This window comes from Prionailurus viverrinus, chromosome A2 (genome assembly GCF_022837055.1).
Source record: "Prionailurus viverrinus isolate Anna chromosome A2, UM_Priviv_1.0, whole genome shotgun sequence".
In the NCBI taxonomy this organism is placed as follows: Eukaryota; Metazoa; Chordata; class Mammalia; order Carnivora; family Felidae; genus Prionailurus; species Prionailurus viverrinus.
In genome coordinates, this window is record NC_062562.1 from 108,871,540 (window position 1) to 108,894,526 (window position 22,987).

A 22,987-nucleotide genomic window follows, 5' to 3' on the forward strand; every position below is an offset into this window, starting at 1 on the left:
AAAATAGTAAGATTAGGAGGGATGGGTTTCAAGTTAGATCTAAAAAAAATACATTTTAAAATAAGTACAATAATCAGAAGTCTATTATCTATAAGATGGACCTTCTTTTAAAGGCTTTACTTAGGATGCACATATTGCTAGTTTTTTTTTATATCAGAATTATAGGAATGACAAAATTGAGACTGTAGGAACAAAGAATTTTCTTCTGAGTATTTGAGAGGATTTGATCATTTAAAATGTGTATTTATTTTTAATTTTTTAAATTTTTTAACGTTTATTTATTTTTGAGAGAGAGATGGACACAATGTGAGCAGGGGAGGTGCAGAGAGAGAAGGAGACAGATAATCCAAAGCAGGTTCCAGGCTCTAAGCTGTCACCACAGAACCCGACGCGGGGCTCGAATTCATGGATAGTGGGGTCAGGATCTGAGCTGAAGTCGGACGTTCAACCGACTGAGCCACCAAGGCGCCCCTAAAATGTGTATTTAAAATACAATTCAAGTTTTATTCATTCAAATGTATTTTTGTGTTGTAATAGGTATTTTTAGGCTCTACCATGGATAACAAATATTAAACTAAGCTTGGTATTATAATACAAAAAAATGATTTATGAAGATGTGAGTACCACATTTTTCGTCTTAAAAAACTCAGAAAGAAGGAGTAATATCAAATCCTGAAAAAGTTATGGGTTTCACTCACTTGGAAGCTGATCATGAATTCTGAAGTTTCTAAACTGAACTCCCAAGAACATATTCTCTGATGTCATTTTTTTCCCCTTATTTCTGGTCTGAACTAGTAAGTGTTATAGGAACAACTTTGACAGGGTGGGGAACTTAGGTATTCAAGTTCTAATTCTGGATATTTCCACTTCCAATCATAGCCAGGAACCAGAAGTAAAAAGTGCCTCTGAACACTTCAGAATTTCAAAGAAAACTTGGTTCAAGTTCAAACTTAGGAAGTCAGAGTTGGACTCAGTCAGCTCTATATCCATTCTGCAGAACTACTCTACCAAATTAAAGAGGAAATAGTTTCCTGGGAGGTGGTTTGCCCTTTAAAACCAAAATTGTTACAAAGTTTACTGATGTCATATAATCATTGAGCTCTGAGCTTCTGACAGCTAAATTTGTAACACCACTGTGTCCAGGAAAACTTCATAAAGTTTTATCATATTCTGCAGTGACATATCCGAGGAGAGGAGGTTAATAGGAGAAACTGGCTATAGGTATTACATTCAAGTAGAAATTCTAATTTTGCTCCGTGCCTTTATGAAACTGAATTATTTTTTTAGAATTTAACAATTTGAAGAATGAAAGTGAACAAAACCCCAGGATGTGTTGAACTTACTTCTCACTAAGAAAAAAGTCACTGTAGCCTCTTACCAGATAGTCTCACCTGTTTTACATAATCAGGTACCTCTTCCAGTGTTTGGAATGACGTTTCATTGGGCTTCATCATGTAAAACATCATGCGAACTCCCTGGGAAACTGAAACATCCTGTTGGGCTTCTGGGTTCATGTCTGCCCTTGCTTGATTCCCAGCTGGAGAATATTTGTGATTCAGTGGTTGAAGCCAGAGGCTGTACAAAGAGGACGAGCTGTGCTGCACAGAACAAGCCCTTTGTCAGAGAACAGCTAGAAACAAAGCTCCGTGGAGAACATAGCCAACAGCAGATTCTGTGTAGGGAGACAGGAAAACACAGAGATCAAGAAGGAGTTCAGAGTTCACTGGGTGCAGGACATGTGAGGGAGGGAAAGGGGAGTAATCAGACCTAAATCAAAGATAAACAGAGGAGTTTGACTGTAGGTGGAGTAACTAAACATTTAAAAATGAAAAGGAGACAAACAAACAAAACTAAGACAAGTGCTTAGAAAGGCGAAGAAAAAAAGTGCTAACAGGTTCATGCTGAAAAAGTGGGTGGTGATTCAAGATTCAAATCACAAAAGAGAAAATTTTTTGTTTTGTTTTGTTTTGTGTATTAATTCACATTGTATTTAGTTTGTTGTCTCTCCACGGATTCCTATTTCCTGAAAGGGCAGTGTGTTGTAATCTCAGTAAGACCAAGTTTCAAAGTCTATAAGTACTGAATATATCACACTGGCTATTGCCTATACGCTTCTGGATTTGTATGGTGTTAACTTCTGAATGTTTGCAAACCTATTTAGGGACATTTGGCTTATTACATGATCTCCCACATTTAATGGAACCTTGGCTAATCACATCTGTATTCTTCTTATGGGGCCTCTCTGAGGAAGCTGACAAGATGTTGCTGCAAGACCTTATCTGTGTTTTGCAGGAGGAGAATAAGTTGATTTTGCCTTCCAGAGAGATGAGAGGGCACCTTGTCAATTGGTCACAGTGAATGAGTGCATGTTTCCTGAATAACTTCAGCTCTTTACCTAGAATGGCAGTGATCACTCATTAGCTACCAACTCACCTTTTAAACATGATTATGTACATTTTATTAAATTATCAATGCATGATTGTTTTAGGAAAAAAATAGGAACTACAGATAGACAATAAATAAATTAATACCCAGAGACACTATTAACTTTTTGGTGTATGAATAGTCAATTCTGCTGTTTTGTGATATACATGCTGCTAAATATCAGTATAATATGCAAAGCTGTCCAATAAAAACTATGAGGCTTATGAGAGAAATAGGATTAGGGTGCAATACTCAAAAACTCTGTAATGATCCATTAGGAGGAGGAGGAGGAGGAGGAGGAGGAGGAGGAGAAGAAGATGAAGAAGAAGAAGAAGAAGAAGAAGACGACGACCTGATGGCACTTCATCTTGAAAAAGACCTGACATTTGTTTGTGGAAGTGGGCATTGGAAAGGGGCAGAACTTGAGTTATTGTGGAGAATTGAAGGAGGCTTATCTGAAATGAGACAGAAGGTTATAAAAACAGATACGGGTACTGTGGCTCATAACGTAGAGGTGAAGTGAAGATGACGGTAGTTGCTTAAGATGTGTGAATATGTGTGTGTGTTGTGTATCTTGAAGCCTTTCTGTTCAGTTGGGTGCAACATTTAACATTCGCCTGGCGTTTCTCACAGACAAAATCATGCATAGGTTTGGATGAACAGTTCCAATTATTCCCTAATAGTATCAATACCCTGTTGGAACAAATTAGGACTTTAAAAATACTGCATAAGTGACTGTGCTTTCAGACAGTTCCCATTACAAATGAATACATGTATATATCCCATTACAAATGAATACACATACATGTTTAATAAAACTGATCATCCGAAGCAGTACTTTATTACCTGCTTTGAACATTGCTGAAATTACAAATGTAATGCAGTATGGGGCAAAAAATCCAAACACAACTGTTTAACAAGTAAAAATTAGCACCACTCCTTCCCCTCAACACACACACACATAATTTCTCTTCAACTTCATAAATACAATTTCTTTCAGTGGATATTTTGCCATATTTGTGGTTTCCTACAAAAATTTAGTTGTAGTTACCATTATTATTTTCATGATGTAAGTGTGTTCAAACATGCATATTGTTTGGCTTTATGTAATGGACCATATTAAGCATAAGAGATAGCAGCTTTCCTTCCTGGAGTCAACAACTTATCTGGAACATTGTTCCACTAAGTACCTGGTTAGACAGGATTGTTTTGTTTTGTTTTGTTTTGTTTTGTTTTGTTTTGTTTTACCGACTGCAGAGATATATGTGTATTTGCCTATATTCCAAGCAGGAATACAAAAATACAATATTATTTTAAGTATTTAAAATAGCAGAACATGAATACAAAGAATTAGTTACAGAAATGATGGAAGAAGTGAAAAGTCAAATAGGAGCACAGAACCAATCTAGAGATTAAGATCAATAGGAAGTCACTAGCATCTCTAATCTACAGGGACAAAGAAAAGGTGGGTGTGTTGATACTGCTCACTCAGTCACCCTTGGGAGGTTTGAACCACGATGGGCCTAATATGATGGTCCACCATGGAGAAAACCCAAAAAACAATACCCAAAGCAAAGAGGAATTAGAAAAATGTATGCTGGCTACTGGCTTCTTCCAGCCAACCAAACTCCAAGCACCACTTTTCATTGGCCTCAGTGAGTAGGAACCAGTTAAAAGAAAAGCCTAGGAAAAGAAGTCTGCAGGGCCTAGTCCCTGGAGATACACAGTAGGGAAGCAGAAGGGGAGGGAATGCATCTGAGGGAAAAGCCAACCAAAGATGAGCACACCATCATAACTTACTTAACTGTTTCTCCACTGCTGTGCAGTGAAATGCAGGGTTCCAGTTTTAGCTAATAAATTTAATGCATCAATGGACATCATGGTATAAATATCTTGTCTACTTGTGTACATTTTTGTGTCAAATAGATTCCTAGCAGTGGAATTATGTTGTCGAAGGGTATGTAAAATTTATGCTTTGATAGTTGCTGCCAAATTCACCTCCAAAACTGTGTTTGACTCTTGCTAAGACTGGATACTATCAATCTTTTATAGTTTTAAGCCAATTGGGGAAAATGACATCTTGTTTTAATTTGCATTTCCCTAGTGATTTTGAAAATCTTTGCAATACATTTATTAGTCATTTATTTTTCTTCATGTGTGATTTATTTTTAAATATATATTGCCCATGATTTTATATTATCTTTCTGTATTTATTTATAGGCTATTTGTATTCTCTATATATTTGTGTTTTGCTCATGTATGTGGCAAATGTTCTCTCAGTTTTTATTTTTATTTTAACTTTGTTATACCCGTTTTCATACAGTAATTGTAATTTTATGTTATTTATTTATTTTTATTTTATTACTTCTGCTTTTGAGTCTTGTTTATGTTTTTCTTGCCAGAACTCTACAAAAATAACCTTCTATGTCTTCTTCTAGAATTTTCACAGGATTTTTCAGTTCTTCCACACTATTCTACATATCTGCAATGTTTCCATGCTCTCCACCCAATGTATGTGCCTATTCTGTACTGGTATCATGTTGCCTTGATTACTGTCATATTGTAATAAATTTTGGTAACTTGTGGAACAAATTTTCACTTGTGAATTTTATTTTTCAAAAATTTTAAACTATTTTTCACTATGTATTCAAATGGATCTATTTAAACTAAACTTGAAAAAATTCTATTGGCATTTTATGTGGAACTTCATTAAATTCATGGATTGATTTGGAAGAACTGACATCATACTCAATACACACGACAATCATTTAAACCTAGTTTTGTATTTAAGTGATGCCAGTGCTAACTACCAATCCTTGTATTTCTTATCCTCTCCATTTTTTTTAAGATTTATTTTTACATAATCTGTCCCTTCAATGTGAGACTCAAATCCACAACCCCAACCAAGTTCAAGAGTAATATGCTCTACCGACTGAGCCAGCCAGGCACCCCTATCCTCTTCATTCTTGATTTTTTTTTTGTACTGACACAGGTAGCAAAGTTTTTCTTCTCCTTTTTTCCAGAAGGTTATATAATTGTATATCTTAACGTAATTTTTTTCTCACCTATATATGTGAAGAACACCTTGGCTAAATACAAAATCATCTGAAGCAAGATGTATAGAATAGATAGTTGAACTCTATACTAGAACCAGGAAAAGGAAACCTGAAATAGTTCTAGGTGCTTTTCTGTCAGGTTTCTATCCAAAGCCTCTTAGTCAATGGGGCCCTGCTGGCAGTCCCTTCTTTTACCTAATTCAAGGGGAAATGCTTAGGAAGAGCCTGGTACCAGGGATAAACATCCCATGAGAATACAAGACATGAAAACCGGCCCCACTAGTGTTCTCATTTGCAAATAAATCTGAACAAAAAGACATCAGAAGTTTTTTGTATTGAACAGACATTTAAAAAAAAAACAAAACTGATTTGGAACTTCTAAGTGATACTGATAACTGTCCAGACAGGAAAGAGATCACAGTAATGTGAACAGGGAAAATTTAATATTAATAATTGTCAGTTTTAACAATAGAAATGCTTTTCTAGATATGTCTCCTCAAGCAAGGGAAACAGAAGCAAAAATAAACTATTGGGACTACTTCAGAATAAAAAGCTTTTTCAGAGTGAAGGAAATCAACAAAATGACAAGGTGATCTACTAAATGGGAGATGATACTTGGAAATTATACATACTATAAGGGGTTGATATTATATATTTGTACAATTCAACACCAAGAAATACAAATAATTCAATTTAAAATGGTCAGAGAACTTGAACATTTTTTCCAAGGAAGACATATAGATCGCCAACAGACACATGAAAAGATGCTCAATATCACCAATCATCAGGAAAATGGAAGTCAAAACCTAATGAGATACCACCTCACACCTGTCAGAATGGCTGAAATCAAAAAGATAAGAAATAACAAGAGTTGCTGAGGATGTGGTGAAAAAGGGAAGCATGTACACTCTTGGTGGAATGAAAATTGGCACAGTCACTATGGAAAACAGTGTGGAGTGTCCTCAAAAAATTAAAAATAGAGTTACCATATAACCTGGTAATTCTACTACTAGATATTTGCCCAAAGAAAATGAAAAAAACTAATTTGAAAAGATATATTCACCCCTATGTTTATTGCAGCCCTATTTACAACAGCCAAAATATTGAAGCAACCCAAATGTCCACCCATAAATGAATGGATAAAGATATGGTATACACACACAATGGAACGCTACTCAGACATAAAAAAGAATGAGATCTTGCCATTTGCAACAGCATGGATGTGCCAAGAGGGCATAAAGATAAGTGAAGTAAGTCAGACAAAGACAAATACCATATTCTTTCACTAATATGTGGAATTTAAGAAACAAAACCAAAGAAACAGAAGAAAAAGACAAAACAAACAGACTAATACAGAGAACAAGCTGGTGGTTGTAAGAGGGGAGATGGTTGGTAAGATAAAACAAATAAAGGGGCTTGAGAGTACATTTTTCGTGATGAGCACTAAGTAACGTATAAAATTACTGAATCACTTATTATACACCTTTGAGTAACATAACACTGTATATTAATTATACTTCACATAAACAGATAAGAAAATAAAAAAGAATTATCAGCTATAAAAGGGAACTGGACTAATGAGCAGTGCCTAATAAAAATTGGGGAACTCTAAAAAATAGAGGAGTAGCAGAAGTAAGGAGCAGCCACCACCCTCAGGGCTGGACTGAGAAGCTCATGGGAAATCATGCTGGAGGAGGTCCTCAAGAGGACCATGTTCAGTAGTTGACCCTCGGGCTAAGACCCTGCACAGTCTGCCTAATGTGCCCACAGCATTACGCCTTCAACAATGACTGTCCAGGGCCTGCTTCTGACACACCTTAACATCATCTCAGCTAGCATGAAAAAATATTTAAAAGACTCAGATCCATTCTCACAATCAGACAACGAAGTGTGAATTTGGAGATGAGAAGCAATAAACTTCTAACTAACACAAGACATGACCGTCTTTAGTAACTATAGAAAGTCTTTGTTGTTGTCTCTTCTGCAAATTGTACTTAGTTTCAATGTTTATGAAATTATAAATCAGTTAAAAAAATTGATGGGATGCTCATTGTAAGAAGGGGTGTGAGAGAATATATATATTTCTACATTTTCTTTTAGCATTTAACATTTCAGACTAATGTTAAGTCTGAGTTCAATGTGACTTTTTTTCCCCCTTAACTTACCCATTTCTGCCTCTTGGATGCTTGTAGAATATTTTTGTACCCTTGAAGTTAAATAATTCTGGTGTGTTATTTCTTCTTGTATAAGAATATCTTGAAGAAGTAAACCTCTTACACCTCAAATTTCAAGTCTTCCTTTACTTCAAGGAATTTTTTTGCTATTTTGACTGTTATTTCTGTTCCATTTATTTTTTATACCTTTCCAAAAATGTGATTTATCTCTTTATCACATCCCATTTGTCTTCCATATGTATATATTATCTCTGGGCATCCTCATCTTTGGTTTTCTAATGCACTCTGATTTGCTCAAACCATACTTGTGACATTTTTTTTTCCACTGCCTCTTTCTTCCTTCTGCTTCTACTTTAAAATCTACAATGACATTATTTGTTTTCTTAAACTCTTTCCTTAACTCTCTTAGTTCCCCTGTTGTGTCTATTTCTTATATAATCTCACTTCTCTTCAAATTTACTTCCTATTTAACTTCTTTATGTGCATAAAACAGTTCTGCCTAAAAAAATCCTTAATTTCCTAGGGAATCACACTGAAAAGGAAGTCTTTCATCTACTTTTGGCAATCTCTTTCCCTGCTCTCATCCCTATTTAACCTTGAATGGATACAGGTTTTCTAATGCTTCCTCTCATCCTCAGAAGATGTAGATAACCTTTGTAATACACCCTTAGGTATTTGTAGCACTTCTGAATTTAGGTTTATCTTGTCAGTTCAACCTAAGGACATGGAGGAGGGGCTGTGAATGTGGTCTCCATCCATTTCTGCAAACTTTTTCGTGGCTTGGAACTGATGTATTTTTGGCCAGCTTTGCTTACCTTGGTTCTCACTCTTTGGCCTTCTCTACTCTAGTCATACAAAAAGGCCATTTAAGATATTCTTTCTGTAATTTCTATTTATTGAGGCTGGGGAGGGTTGATGGTCTATTATGGAGAGCTTCCAGTCAGAAAATTTGCCTTGTGATTTTAGACTATTTGACAATTGGGGAAAATGAGAATTTGTTTACAAAAAGACTTCTCAGCCTCTGGGTTTTCTCTTTTGTGAGAAAGTCTATACTCCCTTCCACCCCAGATGATCCCATCCTCCTCAGCTGTCATGGATCCTAAAGGCCAAAATGACTCCAATTAAAGTGGGCCAGTCCTGACAACTTGTCACATTTCTCACCAGCAGTCCTGACAACCTGCAGATTACAGGGTTTATCCAATACAGCAGAGGGATAAAACTCTGCTTCTGAAAAAGTGTGTTGGAGAAGTTGTTCACTGTAGTCATCTTTCTACTAAGTGTTAAGAATAACACATCAAGGTGAATCTCAAGGTGGATGCAAGAAAGCGACCCTTGCAGGCATTCCTGTTGTTTCTCTTTTTCCTATAAGGACACCAGTCGTATCAGATTAGGACCCTACCCTTATGACTGCATTTAACCTTAGTTATCTCTATAAAGGGACATCACCAAACAGTCATATCAGGGGTCAGGGCTTTCATATGTGAATTTGGGGGACTCATAATTCAGTCCATAACACTTCTCCATATACCATTCTCTTTAAGCTCTTGAGACAATTTCTGGGAATTAGACTGGAAAACTTCTTTTACATTACCATCTTTAAAAGTTTATTTTTCTGAGATTATAAAAACAATGTATGTTCACTATAGAAATGAAGAAAAAATGCTGAACATACTTAAGGAAAAAAGTCATCAAAATCCCACCTATCAGATTAGTGCCTAATTAATATATATTTCTAAAATATTTATTTATTTATTTATTTTGATAGAGAGAGAGCACATGAGTGAGTGGGGGCAGGAGCAGAGAGAGAGAGGAGAGAGAGAATCCCAAGCAGGATCCATGCTCAGCATGGAGCTCGACAAGGCACTTAATCTCATGAACCATGAAATCATGACCTGAGATGAAACCAAGAGATGGACGTTTAGCCACTGAGTCACCCAGGTGCCCCATGCCTCATTAATATTTTAATGTACATCGATGTTTAAGGTTTCTTCAGAGACATTATTTTACATAAACGAGTCCATACTCTATGTGTAATTTTAGGTCCACTTTTTTACAATTTGGAAGCCTCATGATGAATGACAAAGCCTAAAAATTGAAGATGGTGTGGTCTCTGAATCACTACTTGGAGAGGTATCCATCAGTTAGAACATGATATAAGCAAAATTTAAACTCAGAATGTGTTTGGTGTTTCAGTTATTATTATTTGAGGCTAATGGTGTCCTACTGTACACAAAAAAGCACTGGAGAGTTTTAAACAGAAGCATCCATAAACTGATATATGGATTAAAGCCATCAGCCTGATTTCCTTGTGAAGAATAGATTTCAGAGGGGGAAGGGACAAGTAGAGGCCAGTACAGAAGTGACTGACACAGTCCAGGTGCTGCATGTCGGTGACTTTGACCAGGATGGTTTCAGTGGATGTAGTGAGAAGTGAAAACATTCTGCATACAATTTGATGGTAAATCTAACAAGGCTTACTAACAGACTGGATGAGGAAACATGCACAGTTTCAAAAGTGTGGTTTAAGCCAACAGAAGAAGAGTTGTTACTGATTACAACAAACAAAAAGAGGAATTTGACTTTAAACATGATATGAGATGTCTGTAGTCACCTAAGTGGAGATGGGTCCAGCAGTTGGATATACAAATCTGGAGTTGAAGGCTCAAAGTAAGGAGAATTATCTATGAATAGAAAGAAGTGCTGACAAGAATAGAATAGCTACAGGCCAAACATGAAAATGATTTCCATATATAGACTCTTCAATCATGTCTGTATGCATAAACAATACTCATTTTAATTCGAAAACCATTTTTGTTATTTTGATTTTCTTTGCATGACAAAATTTTTTGTAGTTCAAATACATAAAACATAAAACATACTTTTCACGTCACTATGCATAATCTCATTATAGAAGTAATTGAAATGGTCTAGCCTATTCCAATTTTAAGATACAATATACAGAAAACATCTATTTTAAGAAACTGCCAAACTGTTTTCCAAAGTGTATGTACTAATTTAGCATCCCAACCAGTATGAGAGTTCCAGTTACCCTGCAGGCTTTCTAGCCCTTGGTATATGTAGGCTTATTTTTATTCTTCATAATCTAAATGGTGGCATATTCTTCATCAGATCTAAATGGTGGCATAGTTTGTGGAGAATATTACTGTCATAACACAAAGAACATTATTTTTATTCTTATATATTTCAAAGACAATTGTTTTAAAGAATATAGCTATTTGTTGCCAAAATTTTAATATTGTCTTTAAGAGTCTTTAAATCCTTTGTATTAATACTTTTCATTATAAAATGGCACCATATGAAACTTAAATCAATCTCTCTATTTTCTTAGATCAGATTTTATTACTTTTGGCCAAAGTCCTTTCCACGACTTAGAAGGCAAAGATCAGGTAGAACATGATCTTTAAAGAAATTTATGGCATACACTTGAGTTCAGAGCATAGAAAACAAATAGTATTTCAGAAGTTATTTCTTAAAAATCCCATCAAGCCAATACATCTCATTGTTATTTTAACAGTAGTCAGTGCCAAAAGAGCAACTCAAAGTGCTGTACACATATCAGTGTCAGAATGGATGTAACTCGTTCTTTACAGGATTGATTTTGAGTCAGTGTTGGAATTAACCCAAATGCACAGTGCAGAATACAAGAATGTGGAAGATCTCAAGAGTATTTCTTGAAATAGCTCATGAGGTTCTCTGCGAAGAGAAGAATTTCTTTTGGAAAGTACAAAATAATGCATACGCCACTTAGAGATTAATCTTGTATGTAATAAAATATTTTAAAGGTTCTGACAAGTCCAGCAGCAAATAAATTTATTTTAATTTGCTTGACTTGCAGTTTCTCAATTATCATTTACTGCAGAATTCCTGTTATTCTCACACTTGCGAATATCTTATAGAACGTATATCACATGGTACATGGTTTGGGGATTGCTATCTAAATTAGGGTCTCTGTATGACTGTTTCTCTTTTAGGGAAAGAAGGGACACCTATCTTTGATAATGGTGATTACTGCACATAATCTGAGAGAAAAGTCACTATGAAAGACTTGTATGTTCTTGAAAATAAATAAAAAGGCAAGATTAGTTCATGTTCTCCACTATCGACAAAAGTGTGTTTCTAATAACACCAGCAGATCAGACAAAGTCCTTTACTTAAATATCCATCATAGGCACTGCTGCCTGCTGATGAAAGGGCCAGTGAACCTTCTTTTATGAAGCAGAGTTGAAGCAATTCATCGTGGACATAAATCCAGGTCTTATCATTCTCTAGGACGTGTGGTTAGGAATTTCTCCCTAGTTTCAGTACCAAGAATAATGTGTTTCTCCTGAACAGCACTGGTGCTATTTAATTTTATGGATGCCATGAATCACCTAACTAATCATGTTTCCCACTTCAGATGGTTTAATATGCAGCTTAGTGCCAAATTTATGGCATAAATCTAGCAAGTGTATAGGACTCAAGTGGCAGCATACGAAACTCACCACTGGTTCCATCTTGATTCCTGTCTGTATTTTCTTTGTTTAATTTTTATCACCTATTTTACTCTGTTCGCTTAAGCTTTATTGAGTGTATTGGTGTAAGATGTTTTAATTTCTTCTTGTCATGAGGTAAAGAAAAGTTAATAGATTATTTAAAAGTTAATAGATTATTTAATGAGTAAAAAGAGCAATTCTCTAGTTAGATAATGCCTCATTTTGACAGGCGTATCTCAGGAGGCACCTGTAAATTTTTATTATCCTCACAAAAGCACATAGTGTAATTAAGAAGAGCTAGTATCCACTGGGACCAGGCTACTGGTGATGCCAATGGAAAAAACTAAAGATATTTAGGAGCCAATTCAAGATCCAAATCCAAATTAGATACATTTTCATTGTATTTAATTTTTATCTCAATCTTTACCTCCCCAAATAAACATATATCAATACTTTTGAATCACAGTTGACTCTTACTTCAGACTTTTTCTTAGTGGAAGGGGATTAAATGTATTCTGTGTTTTATATAAGGACATTGCTGTTGTGTATCTTAAATATCTAATGGGGATATCTGAATCCTCAGTTTGAGGTATAGCAAATAAAGGTCTATTATGGCATTAGAAAAAACAGTTGATTACACATGCTTCCATATAGTCTCCCATGCCCTCCTTCTCCAGGAAGCTCAAGATTCTTCCTCTGGGGAGGAGATTCTTGTTAGCAAAGGACAGTCCCAACTTGCTGATGTAACTCGAATGTACAACTTTGCCCTTAAAGCTAGATGACTCCACCACACTACCAGAATTTGTTTGAACTATAATGAGTCACTGTGATGCTGCTTTAACTAGTAAAGAATCCTTGTGTCCCAGTTGAAATCAGAATTATTCAAAAGATACCTGTTCAATTTTACTGCCGCTACTGGAACATTAACTGATCTCTTCAGAGGAATGAATTTTTGCCTCATGATCTGATTGCTGCTTTTTTTCATTCATGGGGAAAAAAACAACAAACCTCCTAAGTGATAGAGATTTTTCAAAATAAAGGACAAGACACCTCACACAAATATATCCAAAGCCACATACTTTCTATACCTTCTCCACTCCCTCAGAACTACACTGAAATTTAAAATTTCTACTCCTCGGGGCACCTGGGTGGCTCTGTGAGTCGAGCATCCGACTTCAGTTCAGGTCATGATCTCGATGTTTGTAAGTTGGAGCCTGCGTTGGGCTCTGAGCTGACAACTAGTTGAGAGCCTGGAGCCTGCTTCTGATTCTGTGTTTCCCTCTCTCTCTGCCTGTCCCCTGCTCTCACTCTGTCTCTCTTTCTCTCTCTGTCTCTCTCTCTCAAAAATAAATAAACACTTAAAATAAATAAAATAAAATTTCTATTCTTCAAAAGCCACTGTTAAGAAAAGGAAAAGATGACCACAGACCGAGAACATTTTTTTTTTTTTACAAATCTTATATTTAACAAAAGACTTGGATCCAGGATCAACAATTAACTGAAAACTCAAAAGCAACCTACTTTAAAAAGAGATTTGAACAGACACTTCACAAAAGATGATTCAGATGGCAAATCAGCACCTAAATAATCAATGTCATTAGTCACTAGGGAAATGCAAATTAAAACCACTACACATCTATTAGAATGGACAACCTTAAAAAAAAACTGGTGATATTGAGTATGAGGGTGTGGAAGGAATGAGACCCTCATTAACTACTGATGAGAATGGAAAATGATACAAATCATGATGGAAAGCTGTCAGACAGGTTCTTTAAACATTTAAAAATCCACTTACCTTATGGTCTATGCCTTTAACTCCTAGAAATGTACCTGCAGAGGAAGGAAACTAACTACCTACCCTTGCAAATACTTGCACATACATGTCTCAGCACATGTGTTTGTATTTAAAACAGATACACTAATCCAGAGGTTCGTTATATAACATGGTAAATGTCACAAATGCCACATTGGGTTTCCAGGGAATATTCAGTAGTTTCTGTCAAATTTCACTCCACAGCCTATAGCTGGGAGTTTGCCTTGATGTTTCTACTTCTTTCTTCGCACATTCAGTTTAACATCAATTCCTGTAGGTTCTACTAGTAAACCACTGTGGTATCACAACCTACTTGTGAGGTGTAAAATCAGACAGTGGGTCACAAATAGAATTTTTGAAAGATAATTTCAGAGATAATTAAAATATTTCCAAATGTCAACATTTCTTACCAGTTATATAATTAAGTATAATTTCATGAAATTTTGTTACAGTTACAAAAATACCACTCAATGACACACATTTAGTACCGGCTGAAATTTTATTTTTGTTTAAATTTAAATTGCAGTTTAAAAAAAAATTGAAAACCATACCTCCAAATCTGACTCCTTTCCTTTGCTACTGTTATCATCCATCAAGCCTCCTTTATGACTCTCCCGCACCACGATAATTACCTTCTATACCCTGGAGGCTTTGTCTCCAACACACTTTGAATACACCACTTCCACAACAATTAGAAGAATCTTTTTAGTATGTTAATGATATCAATCATTTTTCACTTTGAAATTTTACATTCCCTTTCTTTGCTTTTGGAACAAAGTCAGAACAAATTCCCACATGCAGCTTACCTGGATTTGAGTATACAACATGAACTAGCTTGAGGTTATCTCAGCAACAACCTTGCTGCATGCCTCCACCTCTTTCATTGTATTCCTTGTGGTTTTTCTATTAGTATATCAAAAGCACCTCAGCACTTTTAAGCTTATTTTTGCTTCTTCCTGAAATACTTTCCATGGCCTCTTAGTATCCTTGGATCCCTCTCACTCTTCATGAATATTCTAATATTCCCTCCTTAGACTTGTCTTCTTTGAATACAAACTGACTCTTGGATATTTCACTTGAATACTGTATACATATTTAGAATGTGACATGTCAATAATGAGCTCATTGTTGTTTATACTGCCCCATTACTCTTATCACCATCATTAAAGCTGTGAATCTTTCCTATGTCCTTACCTCTGTGAAACTTGCTACTTTTTAGAGTATAGATGTTTCTATAGAGTTTAGATATATCATGACCCCTCCCACTCTCCCATCACTTCCATCTTCAAGTCTTGTCGATTCTTCTCCTGACACTGGCCAGGTAGATGTCTATTTTCAACTAAAGGGTTTAGCATATCAGCTTTTCATTCATGACAGATTGAGAGAGAGAGAGAGAGAGAGAGAGAGAGAGAGAGGGAGAGAATGTTTGAAATACACCATTTCATGGGATTATCTAACCTCACAGATTTTATTATCATACTATGACATAATTTTTGGCATCCATTCTTATCTCTAGGACTATGCAATGTCCTACTTTGTGCATTCATAGCAGGGAGTGGATTAGGAACCTAGATGATTCCTGCATTAGGGTAAAGGCCTCTCAGCCCAACAGCAAAGGGAGCATAGCTGGTAAGTTCTGGTTCCAAATTAGTTCCAAATGCAGCAGAATCTCCTAAAGGTACACAGCAGTGCTGGACTTTTTATTTTTTTTTAATTAATTAATACATTAATAACCCTAAAGACTTACTAAAAACTACTAGAACTGATAAATGAATTCAGTAAATTTGCAGGATAAAAAATTAATACATAGAAATCAGATGCATTTGTATATACTAATAATGAAGTAGCAGAAAGAGAAATTAAGAAAGTCTTCCTATTTATAACACAACAAAAACAATAAAATACCTAGGAATAAATTTAACTAAGGAGTTATACCCCAAATACTATAAAACACTGAAGAAAGAAACTGAAGATAACACAAATAAATACAAAGGTATTCCACGCTCATGGGTTGGAAAAACAAATATTGTTAAAAAGTTTAGATTACCCAAAGCAATCTACAGATTTAATGCAATCTCTGCCAAAATACCAACAGCATTTTTCACAGAACTGGAAAAACTAATCCTAAAATTTGTATGGAACTACAAAGTCCCCAAATAGTCAAAGCAATCTTGAGAAAAAAGAACAAAGCTGGAGGCATCTCAAGCCCAGATTCCAAGATATACTACAAAGCTGTAGTAATCAAAACAGTATGGTACTGGCACATAAATAGACACATAGATCAATGAAACAGAATAGAGTCCAGAAATAAACCTACAATTACATTGTTAATCTATGACAAAAGAGGCAAGACTATACAATGGGTAAAAGACAGTCTCTTCAACACACGGTGTTGGGAAATTTGGATACCTACCTGACAAAGAATGAAACTGAACCACTTTCTTACACCATAATCAAAGACACACTCAAAAGTGATTAAAGACCTAAATATGACACCTGAAATCATAAAATTCCTAAAAGAAAACATAGGCACTACTTTCTTTGACATCAGCTGTGGAAACATTTTTCTAGATATCCCTCCTCAGGCAAGGGAAACAAAAGCAAAACTAAACTGCTTTTGCACAGGAAAGAAAATCATCAACAAAATAAGGCACCCTACTGAAAGGAAGAAGATAATTGCAAATGATATATACAAAAAGTGGTTAATATCCAAAATGTGTAAAAAACATAAACAACTCCATACCCCCCCCAAATAATAATCTATTTAAAATGGGCAGAGGACCTAAATAGACATTTTTCCAAAGAAGACATACAAATGGCCAGCAGACACATGAAAAGATGTTCAACATTACTCATCATCAGGGAAATGCAAATCAAAACCACAATGAGATTTCACCTCACACTGGTCAGAATAGCTAGAATATAAAAGACAATAAATAACAAGTGTTGGCAAGGATATGGAGAAAAGGGAACCCACCGCTGATGGGAATGCAACCCAATGCTGAATGGTACAGCTACTATGGAAACAGTATGGAGTTCCTCCAAAAAATTCATTAAAAATTAAAAATTACTATATGATTAAGTCTTTCCACTACTGGGTATTAACCTAAAGAAAGGAAAGCACTAATTTGAAAAGATACATGCACTTCTATGTTTATTGCAGCATTATTTACAATATCCAACATATGGAAGCAACCCAAGGGTCCATCAACAGAAGAAAGGATAAGGATGATGTGGCATATATACACAATGGAATGTTACTCAGCCATTAAAAAAGTATGAGATCTTGCAGTGTGCAGCAACATGGTTGGACCTATAGGGTATAAAGCTAAGTGAAATAAGTCAGACAGGGGTGCCTGCTGGCCCAGTCAGTTGAGAGTCTGACTTTGGCCTAGGTCATGATCTCACAGTTCATGGTTCAAGCCCCACATCAGGCTTTCTGCTGTCAGCACAAAGCCTGCTTAGGATCCTCTGTCCCCCTCTCTCTCTGCCCCTCCTCTGCTCACACGTGCTCACTCTCTCACTCCCTTTCTCTCTCTCTCAAAAATAAATAAACATTAAAAAAAAGTCAGGCAGAGAAAGACAAATACCAAATGATTTCACTCATATGGAAAATTCAAAAAACAAAAATGAACAAATAAAAAAAGAGACAAAGCTAGTGGTTGCTAGAGGGGAGGTGGGGGGCAGGATGGGTGAAATACATAAAGGTGATTAGTGCACTTACCTTGATTAGCTCTGAGTATTGTAAAGAATTGTTAAATCATTTTACACCCGAAAGTAATATGGCACTCTATATAATTACACATCAACAAAGAATGATAAAATTCATTAATACATGATTTGTACTAGTCTTTTTGTGTCCTCAATCTGCCTTTTTTGATATTCTTTTAAGATAAGAAATATTTGACATCTTTGCTTAAACTATCAGTCTATTTAAGTATCATTTTCTTAAATTTATTTGTAATATTCCTTGGAAAACATTTTTGAATTTTCTTAGATGTCCTGCTTCTCAGAAAGCATATTGTCAATTTGGGTACTTAATACTTTACCTCTAAAACACTGAATCTTTCTGAAAGTCTTCAAATATATAGGTGGTGTCTTTCTTATAAATAAACATATCTTGAGGTAAAAGAATAAACATTGTGCCTCACCTACATCGACAGTAAGGCTATCCACCTCTATTAATATTTTAAATGACAATCTGAGTCATGATACAATATTTGTGCCTGCTGCATATACATATTGTTTGGTATTCCTTTTGAAGTTTGTTTATTTATTTCAAGTGAGAAAGAGACAGAGCAGGCGCATAAGTGGTAGACGGGCAGAGAGAGAGGGAGAGAGAATCCTAAGCAGGTTCTGGCTGTCAGTACAGAGCCTGACTCAGGATCTCATTAATTGTGAGATCATGACCTGAGCAGAAACTAAGAGTCAGATACTAAACAGAGTGAACCACCCAGGTGCCCACCATTTGGTATTCCTATGCTAAATGATATTAAAGAGTGAAAAAACAGTGAAATCTCTTACAGATGGAGAACTTCATACTCATCCTACAGAAAGTAATATTGAGTCCAAGGCTGAGTTCACTAAGCTCATTGCCAACTGATTTTTAATAGTTTTCCTTTATTCATTAAGGAAATTTTCTCAGTCATGCATTTTATAAATAAATTTTTATTATTTGTATTTAAGCCCTTATTTTTCTTAAATGTTAAATATTTAATGATAGTTACTTTTGTTATTAGTTTTTAAATTACTCATTATAGAAAATATTACTGAGTATTCATTTATATTTATAAGGTTTCTTCTTTAAAAGTCATATTAATTTTTAAGTGACATTAATGACATTTAATAAATAATTGGTCTAACAAAAAATTTTCAAAAATGATACTCACATAAGTTTGACTAACACTGTATTATTTTATTTAATCTTCATCTTATGAGACATATATTATCCCACTTTACAAATGAGAGAATTGGTTATCAGAAAAAAATACCTAAATTATTCAAGGTCATATTTATAATTTGAAAAGTAACCAAAGTCAAAGATAATTATGCTGAAGGTAAACACAACTTGGGTTTTTTTGACTATCACTCTGCATTAAAGATGACAAAGATAGGGGCGCCTGGGTGGCGCAGTCGGTTAAGCGTCCGACTTCAGCCAGGTCACGATCTCGCGGTCTGTGAGTTCGAGCCCCGCATCGGGCTGTGGGCTGATGGTTCAGAGCCTGGAGCCTGTTTCCGATTCTGTGTCTCCCTCTCTCTCTGCCCCTCCCCCATTCATGCTCTGTCTCTCTCTGTCCCCAAAATAAATAAAAAACGTTGAAAAAAAAATTAAAAAAAAAAAAATAAAGATGACAAAGATAAAGGATCTAACTCTGAGAAGACTGCACTTGTGTTCATGACAATCATGAGAGCCCATCCTTGGGCTATGATATGTTCTGTGCCTTAGCAAAAATGTAAAAAAGGGCAACAAGGAGGAGGAAGAATGTAGTTTACTGAACAGCTGAGGAGGGTGTGAACAATGAAATAGTGAAGTATGATTCAAACAGTAGGAATATTTTAAAATGTAAGTTGCAAAGTAAAAAAAAAATCAAAATTTTCCTACATACTAACTTCAGAATGCTTTACATTAAATACCTTTTACTTTTGGGGTGCCTGGGTGGCTCAGTCGGTTTAGCATCTGACCTCAGCTCAGTTCATGATCTCACGGTTCGTGAGTTCCAGCCCGACATCAGGCTCTGTGCTGACAGCTCGAGACTGGAGCCTATTTCAGATTCTGGGTCTCCTCTCTCTGCTCCTCCCCTTCTCAGAGTCTGTCTGTCTGTCTGTCTCTCTCTCTCTCTCTCTCAAAAATAAATAAACATTAAAAAAGTTAAATACCTTTTACGTTCTATTTGGTGGTAATTATTGAAATATCTATAAGACTTAATGATCCATTAGACTTGAGTGGCATCAGCAACTTAACCTACTTTAAAAGCAGGCTTTTTCTTTCTTCTCTAGGTTATTCATGATCCACACACACTTCAAACCAGAAAATACCCACATGCTTTTGGTTTGACTTTCTAAATACTGGACCTGAACTAAACACAACTCATACAGTATAAGTCAGAAAGAAGCTAGACAGAACAATGTGAAATCAGCAGCCACTTATTGGGTTTGAAATGCTTTTCAGAACTGAGCCAATGCAATTTATTTCTATCATCTAACATTATCTTGGAATATTAAAACAAGCTAACAAAAAAGAGAACATCCTTGAAAGACTGACTAATATTGTTTTTCCAACCACTTGGAGACTATATCAAAACTGGCAGTGGTCTATTTTTAGGGATTTATGTGACATTTATTATTAGTCTGGTTACTGAGTACAACACAGACTCTTGGTACAGAGAATGCCAAATCAAAAGCTGCATTTTGGCCAGCATCCATAGGTTAGGTGTGGTTTTTCTCTTGGTTTTTGTGTTTTACTTTTTTAAAAAATGGCATGGACATATTTAACAGAAAATGGAATATGTCTGGATTAGGACATCATGACTGAACTCAGTTGCTTGGTAAAGCTTCTAAGTCAATGATAAATCAAGGCTTAATTTAATCTCATTCCTTAACATGCTACATGATAAAATTTAGGCAGTCAGATTCATAGACATTGTAAGAATGTTAAATATAATAGCTACTATCACTTGTACCTCAATTTCCTGGAAGTTTCTTTATGGGAAAATCAGGTACTCAATGCCAATAGCTTTCCACCCATAAAACTGTAGTGGAGTCTAGGAAAGTAGCTACTAGGAATTAGCCTGTTAATCACTGGTGGAACTGACATCGTCATTCTCATGCTAAACGATCATTTAAGGATCAGACACAAAGTCTCTTCCTTGAAAGTAAATAAAACTTGGGGCGCCTGGGTGGCGCAGTCGGTTAAGCGTCCGACTTCAGCCAGGTCACGATCTCGCTGTCCGTGAGTTTGAGCCCCGCGTCAGGCTCTGGGCTGATGGCTCAGAGCCTGGAGCCTGTTTCCGATTCTGTGTCTCCCTCTCTCTCTGCCTCTCTCTGCCCCTCCCCCGTTCATGCTCTGTCTCTCTCTGTCCCAAAAATAAATAAACGTTGAAAAAAAAAAAAAAAATTAAAAAAAAAAAAAAAAAAAAAAAAAAAAAGAAAGTAAATAAAACTAGATAATTTAAAAAGCAAAACCCACAATATTGAACTATCACACAGAGTAGGCAGTCTGTTTCTAGTGCCAGACTAGGACATAACATGGATCCGCAGGTTTCGTGCTTCGCCACATGAACATTTCGAACAATATACTAGTTCTAGTGTTAACTCTAAAAAAGTTGCTTAACCTTTCTGATGCTTTGCTTCCTCTATTTCTCACTAACATAATTTTAACTTCCAATGAATTTCTTCAATCACTATTTATTGAGATTCTTCCATCTGTCCAGCACTGGTCAAGCAGGGGAGGCAAGATAACTGCAATTTGTCTTGCTATCATAATTCATACGTATGGATGTGGTAAAGATTAAATAAAATGATACATGAGGCTAAGAATTGGCACTCAAAAAACATTGTTTTACTCCCTTCTAATTCTTCTCTAATTCTAATTCTTCTACAGACTTACCACCAGACTAGAGTCTTGTTTTACACTAGAATTACCTAGAATGGTAGGTGAGGAAAAGTTAAGTTGTATCAGATGAAATTATTTAAAGTACAAAACACAGTATTCTTTGGGACTACCACAATATCATGGCATCTATACACTTACTCAGTACTTACTGAGCACCTACCATATGCTAGATACTGTATTATGCATTAAAATATAGAGAATAAACAAAGCCTATAAATTCAAGGAGATCAAACCTTCATGTTTCATTACGAGGGATGAGCAACACATAGGAATTAAACCACAAGTAAAATATTTATTTACTTATTTACTTTAATTTAATAATCATATAACTTTGTAATTATATTTCTATACCATATAAATATATTTTAAATGTAAAGAATTTACATGATTACGTATCAAGCACACATTAATGTATAACATAGACATTATTTATATAATTATTTATTTAATCAGTGCTTTTATTGAAGAAAACACTACAGATGACATGATATTGAAAAGCATTATTCTGGGGTGCCTGGGTGGCTCAGTTGGTTAAGCGTCCAACTCTTGATTTCATCTCAAGTCATGATCTCACCGTTTGTGGAATCAAGCCCCATGTCTGCTCTGCAGAGATAATGCGGAGCCTGCTTGGGGTTCTCGCTGTCCTTTCTCTCTCTGCCCCTCCCTCTCTCTCTTCCCTTCTCTCAAAATAAAGAAAATAAACATTAAAAAAAAGAAAAGCATTATCCTTCCTCCTTAGTTCAGTCCAATTTTCCTAGAAACAGAATTCTACTCTGTATAATTTTAAATCTGTTAGAGGCTACTTTCATGACTATTCTACTCTAATATTGATTTATCAGTTTCAACAGTTAATTATTGATCAACTCCCCTGAAAGCTGAAGATTTAGTTTATTCATGCCATCAAACTCCTTCAGAGTCTTCTCCTTTAAATGCCACCATTTGTAGGCTTATACTGCATTGCAACTGTAACTTTAAGTAATTTATTTAAATCTGTGTTCCTTGTTCAATGGTATCTCTTGCCTCTTAATTTTTAGCAGCCTTGTTCTTGCCTCCACCTTTCCTGCCAATGGACTTCTGTGGACACATCCCGTCTTTGGTGAGCTCTTCTCTCACACAATGTTAAAACATGAATCGAGTTTGTAATCCCAACCAAGTACCACATGATCTGTCTATTCTAAAGGTTGGAAATAAATAAACAAGATCTGAATTGTACAACTATATAAATATTATTCACTCCTGGCTAAAAAATATATAAGAATTATATTTCCTTTGCATATGTTCCAATGTCAGAAACTTTGGACTCCGAAAGAAAAATGTTACTGGCATACAGTATCATACACATATCAAACAGTTGCGACACTCTCTCAACTGTTTAAAATCTTTCCACGTTTTAGTTTGCTTCATATTAGAACATA

General features: G+C 35.5%; 1 protein-coding gene across 7 annotated transcripts in view; it reads right to left on the reverse strand.

Annotated features, from left to right (window-relative positions):
* The window catches only part of AGMO (alkylglycerol monooxygenase), a 400,045-nt gene that overhangs the window by 342,581 nt on the left and 34,477 nt on the right, over positions 1-22,987 (reverse strand). For 6 of the 7 annotated variants that reach the window (XM_047851087.1, XM_047851083.1, XM_047851086.1 and 3 more), the window contains one exon: positions 1,392-1,672. The exons of the other annotated variant lie outside the window; for it this stretch is intronic. In XM_047851087.1, coding sequence (XP_047707043.1) covers positions 1,392-1,514 — 123 coding nt within the window. In that variant the 5' untranslated portion in view covers positions 1,515-1,672. The remainder of the gene's footprint in view (positions 1-1,391; positions 1,673-22,987) is intronic. 7 annotated transcript variants of the gene reach the window in all.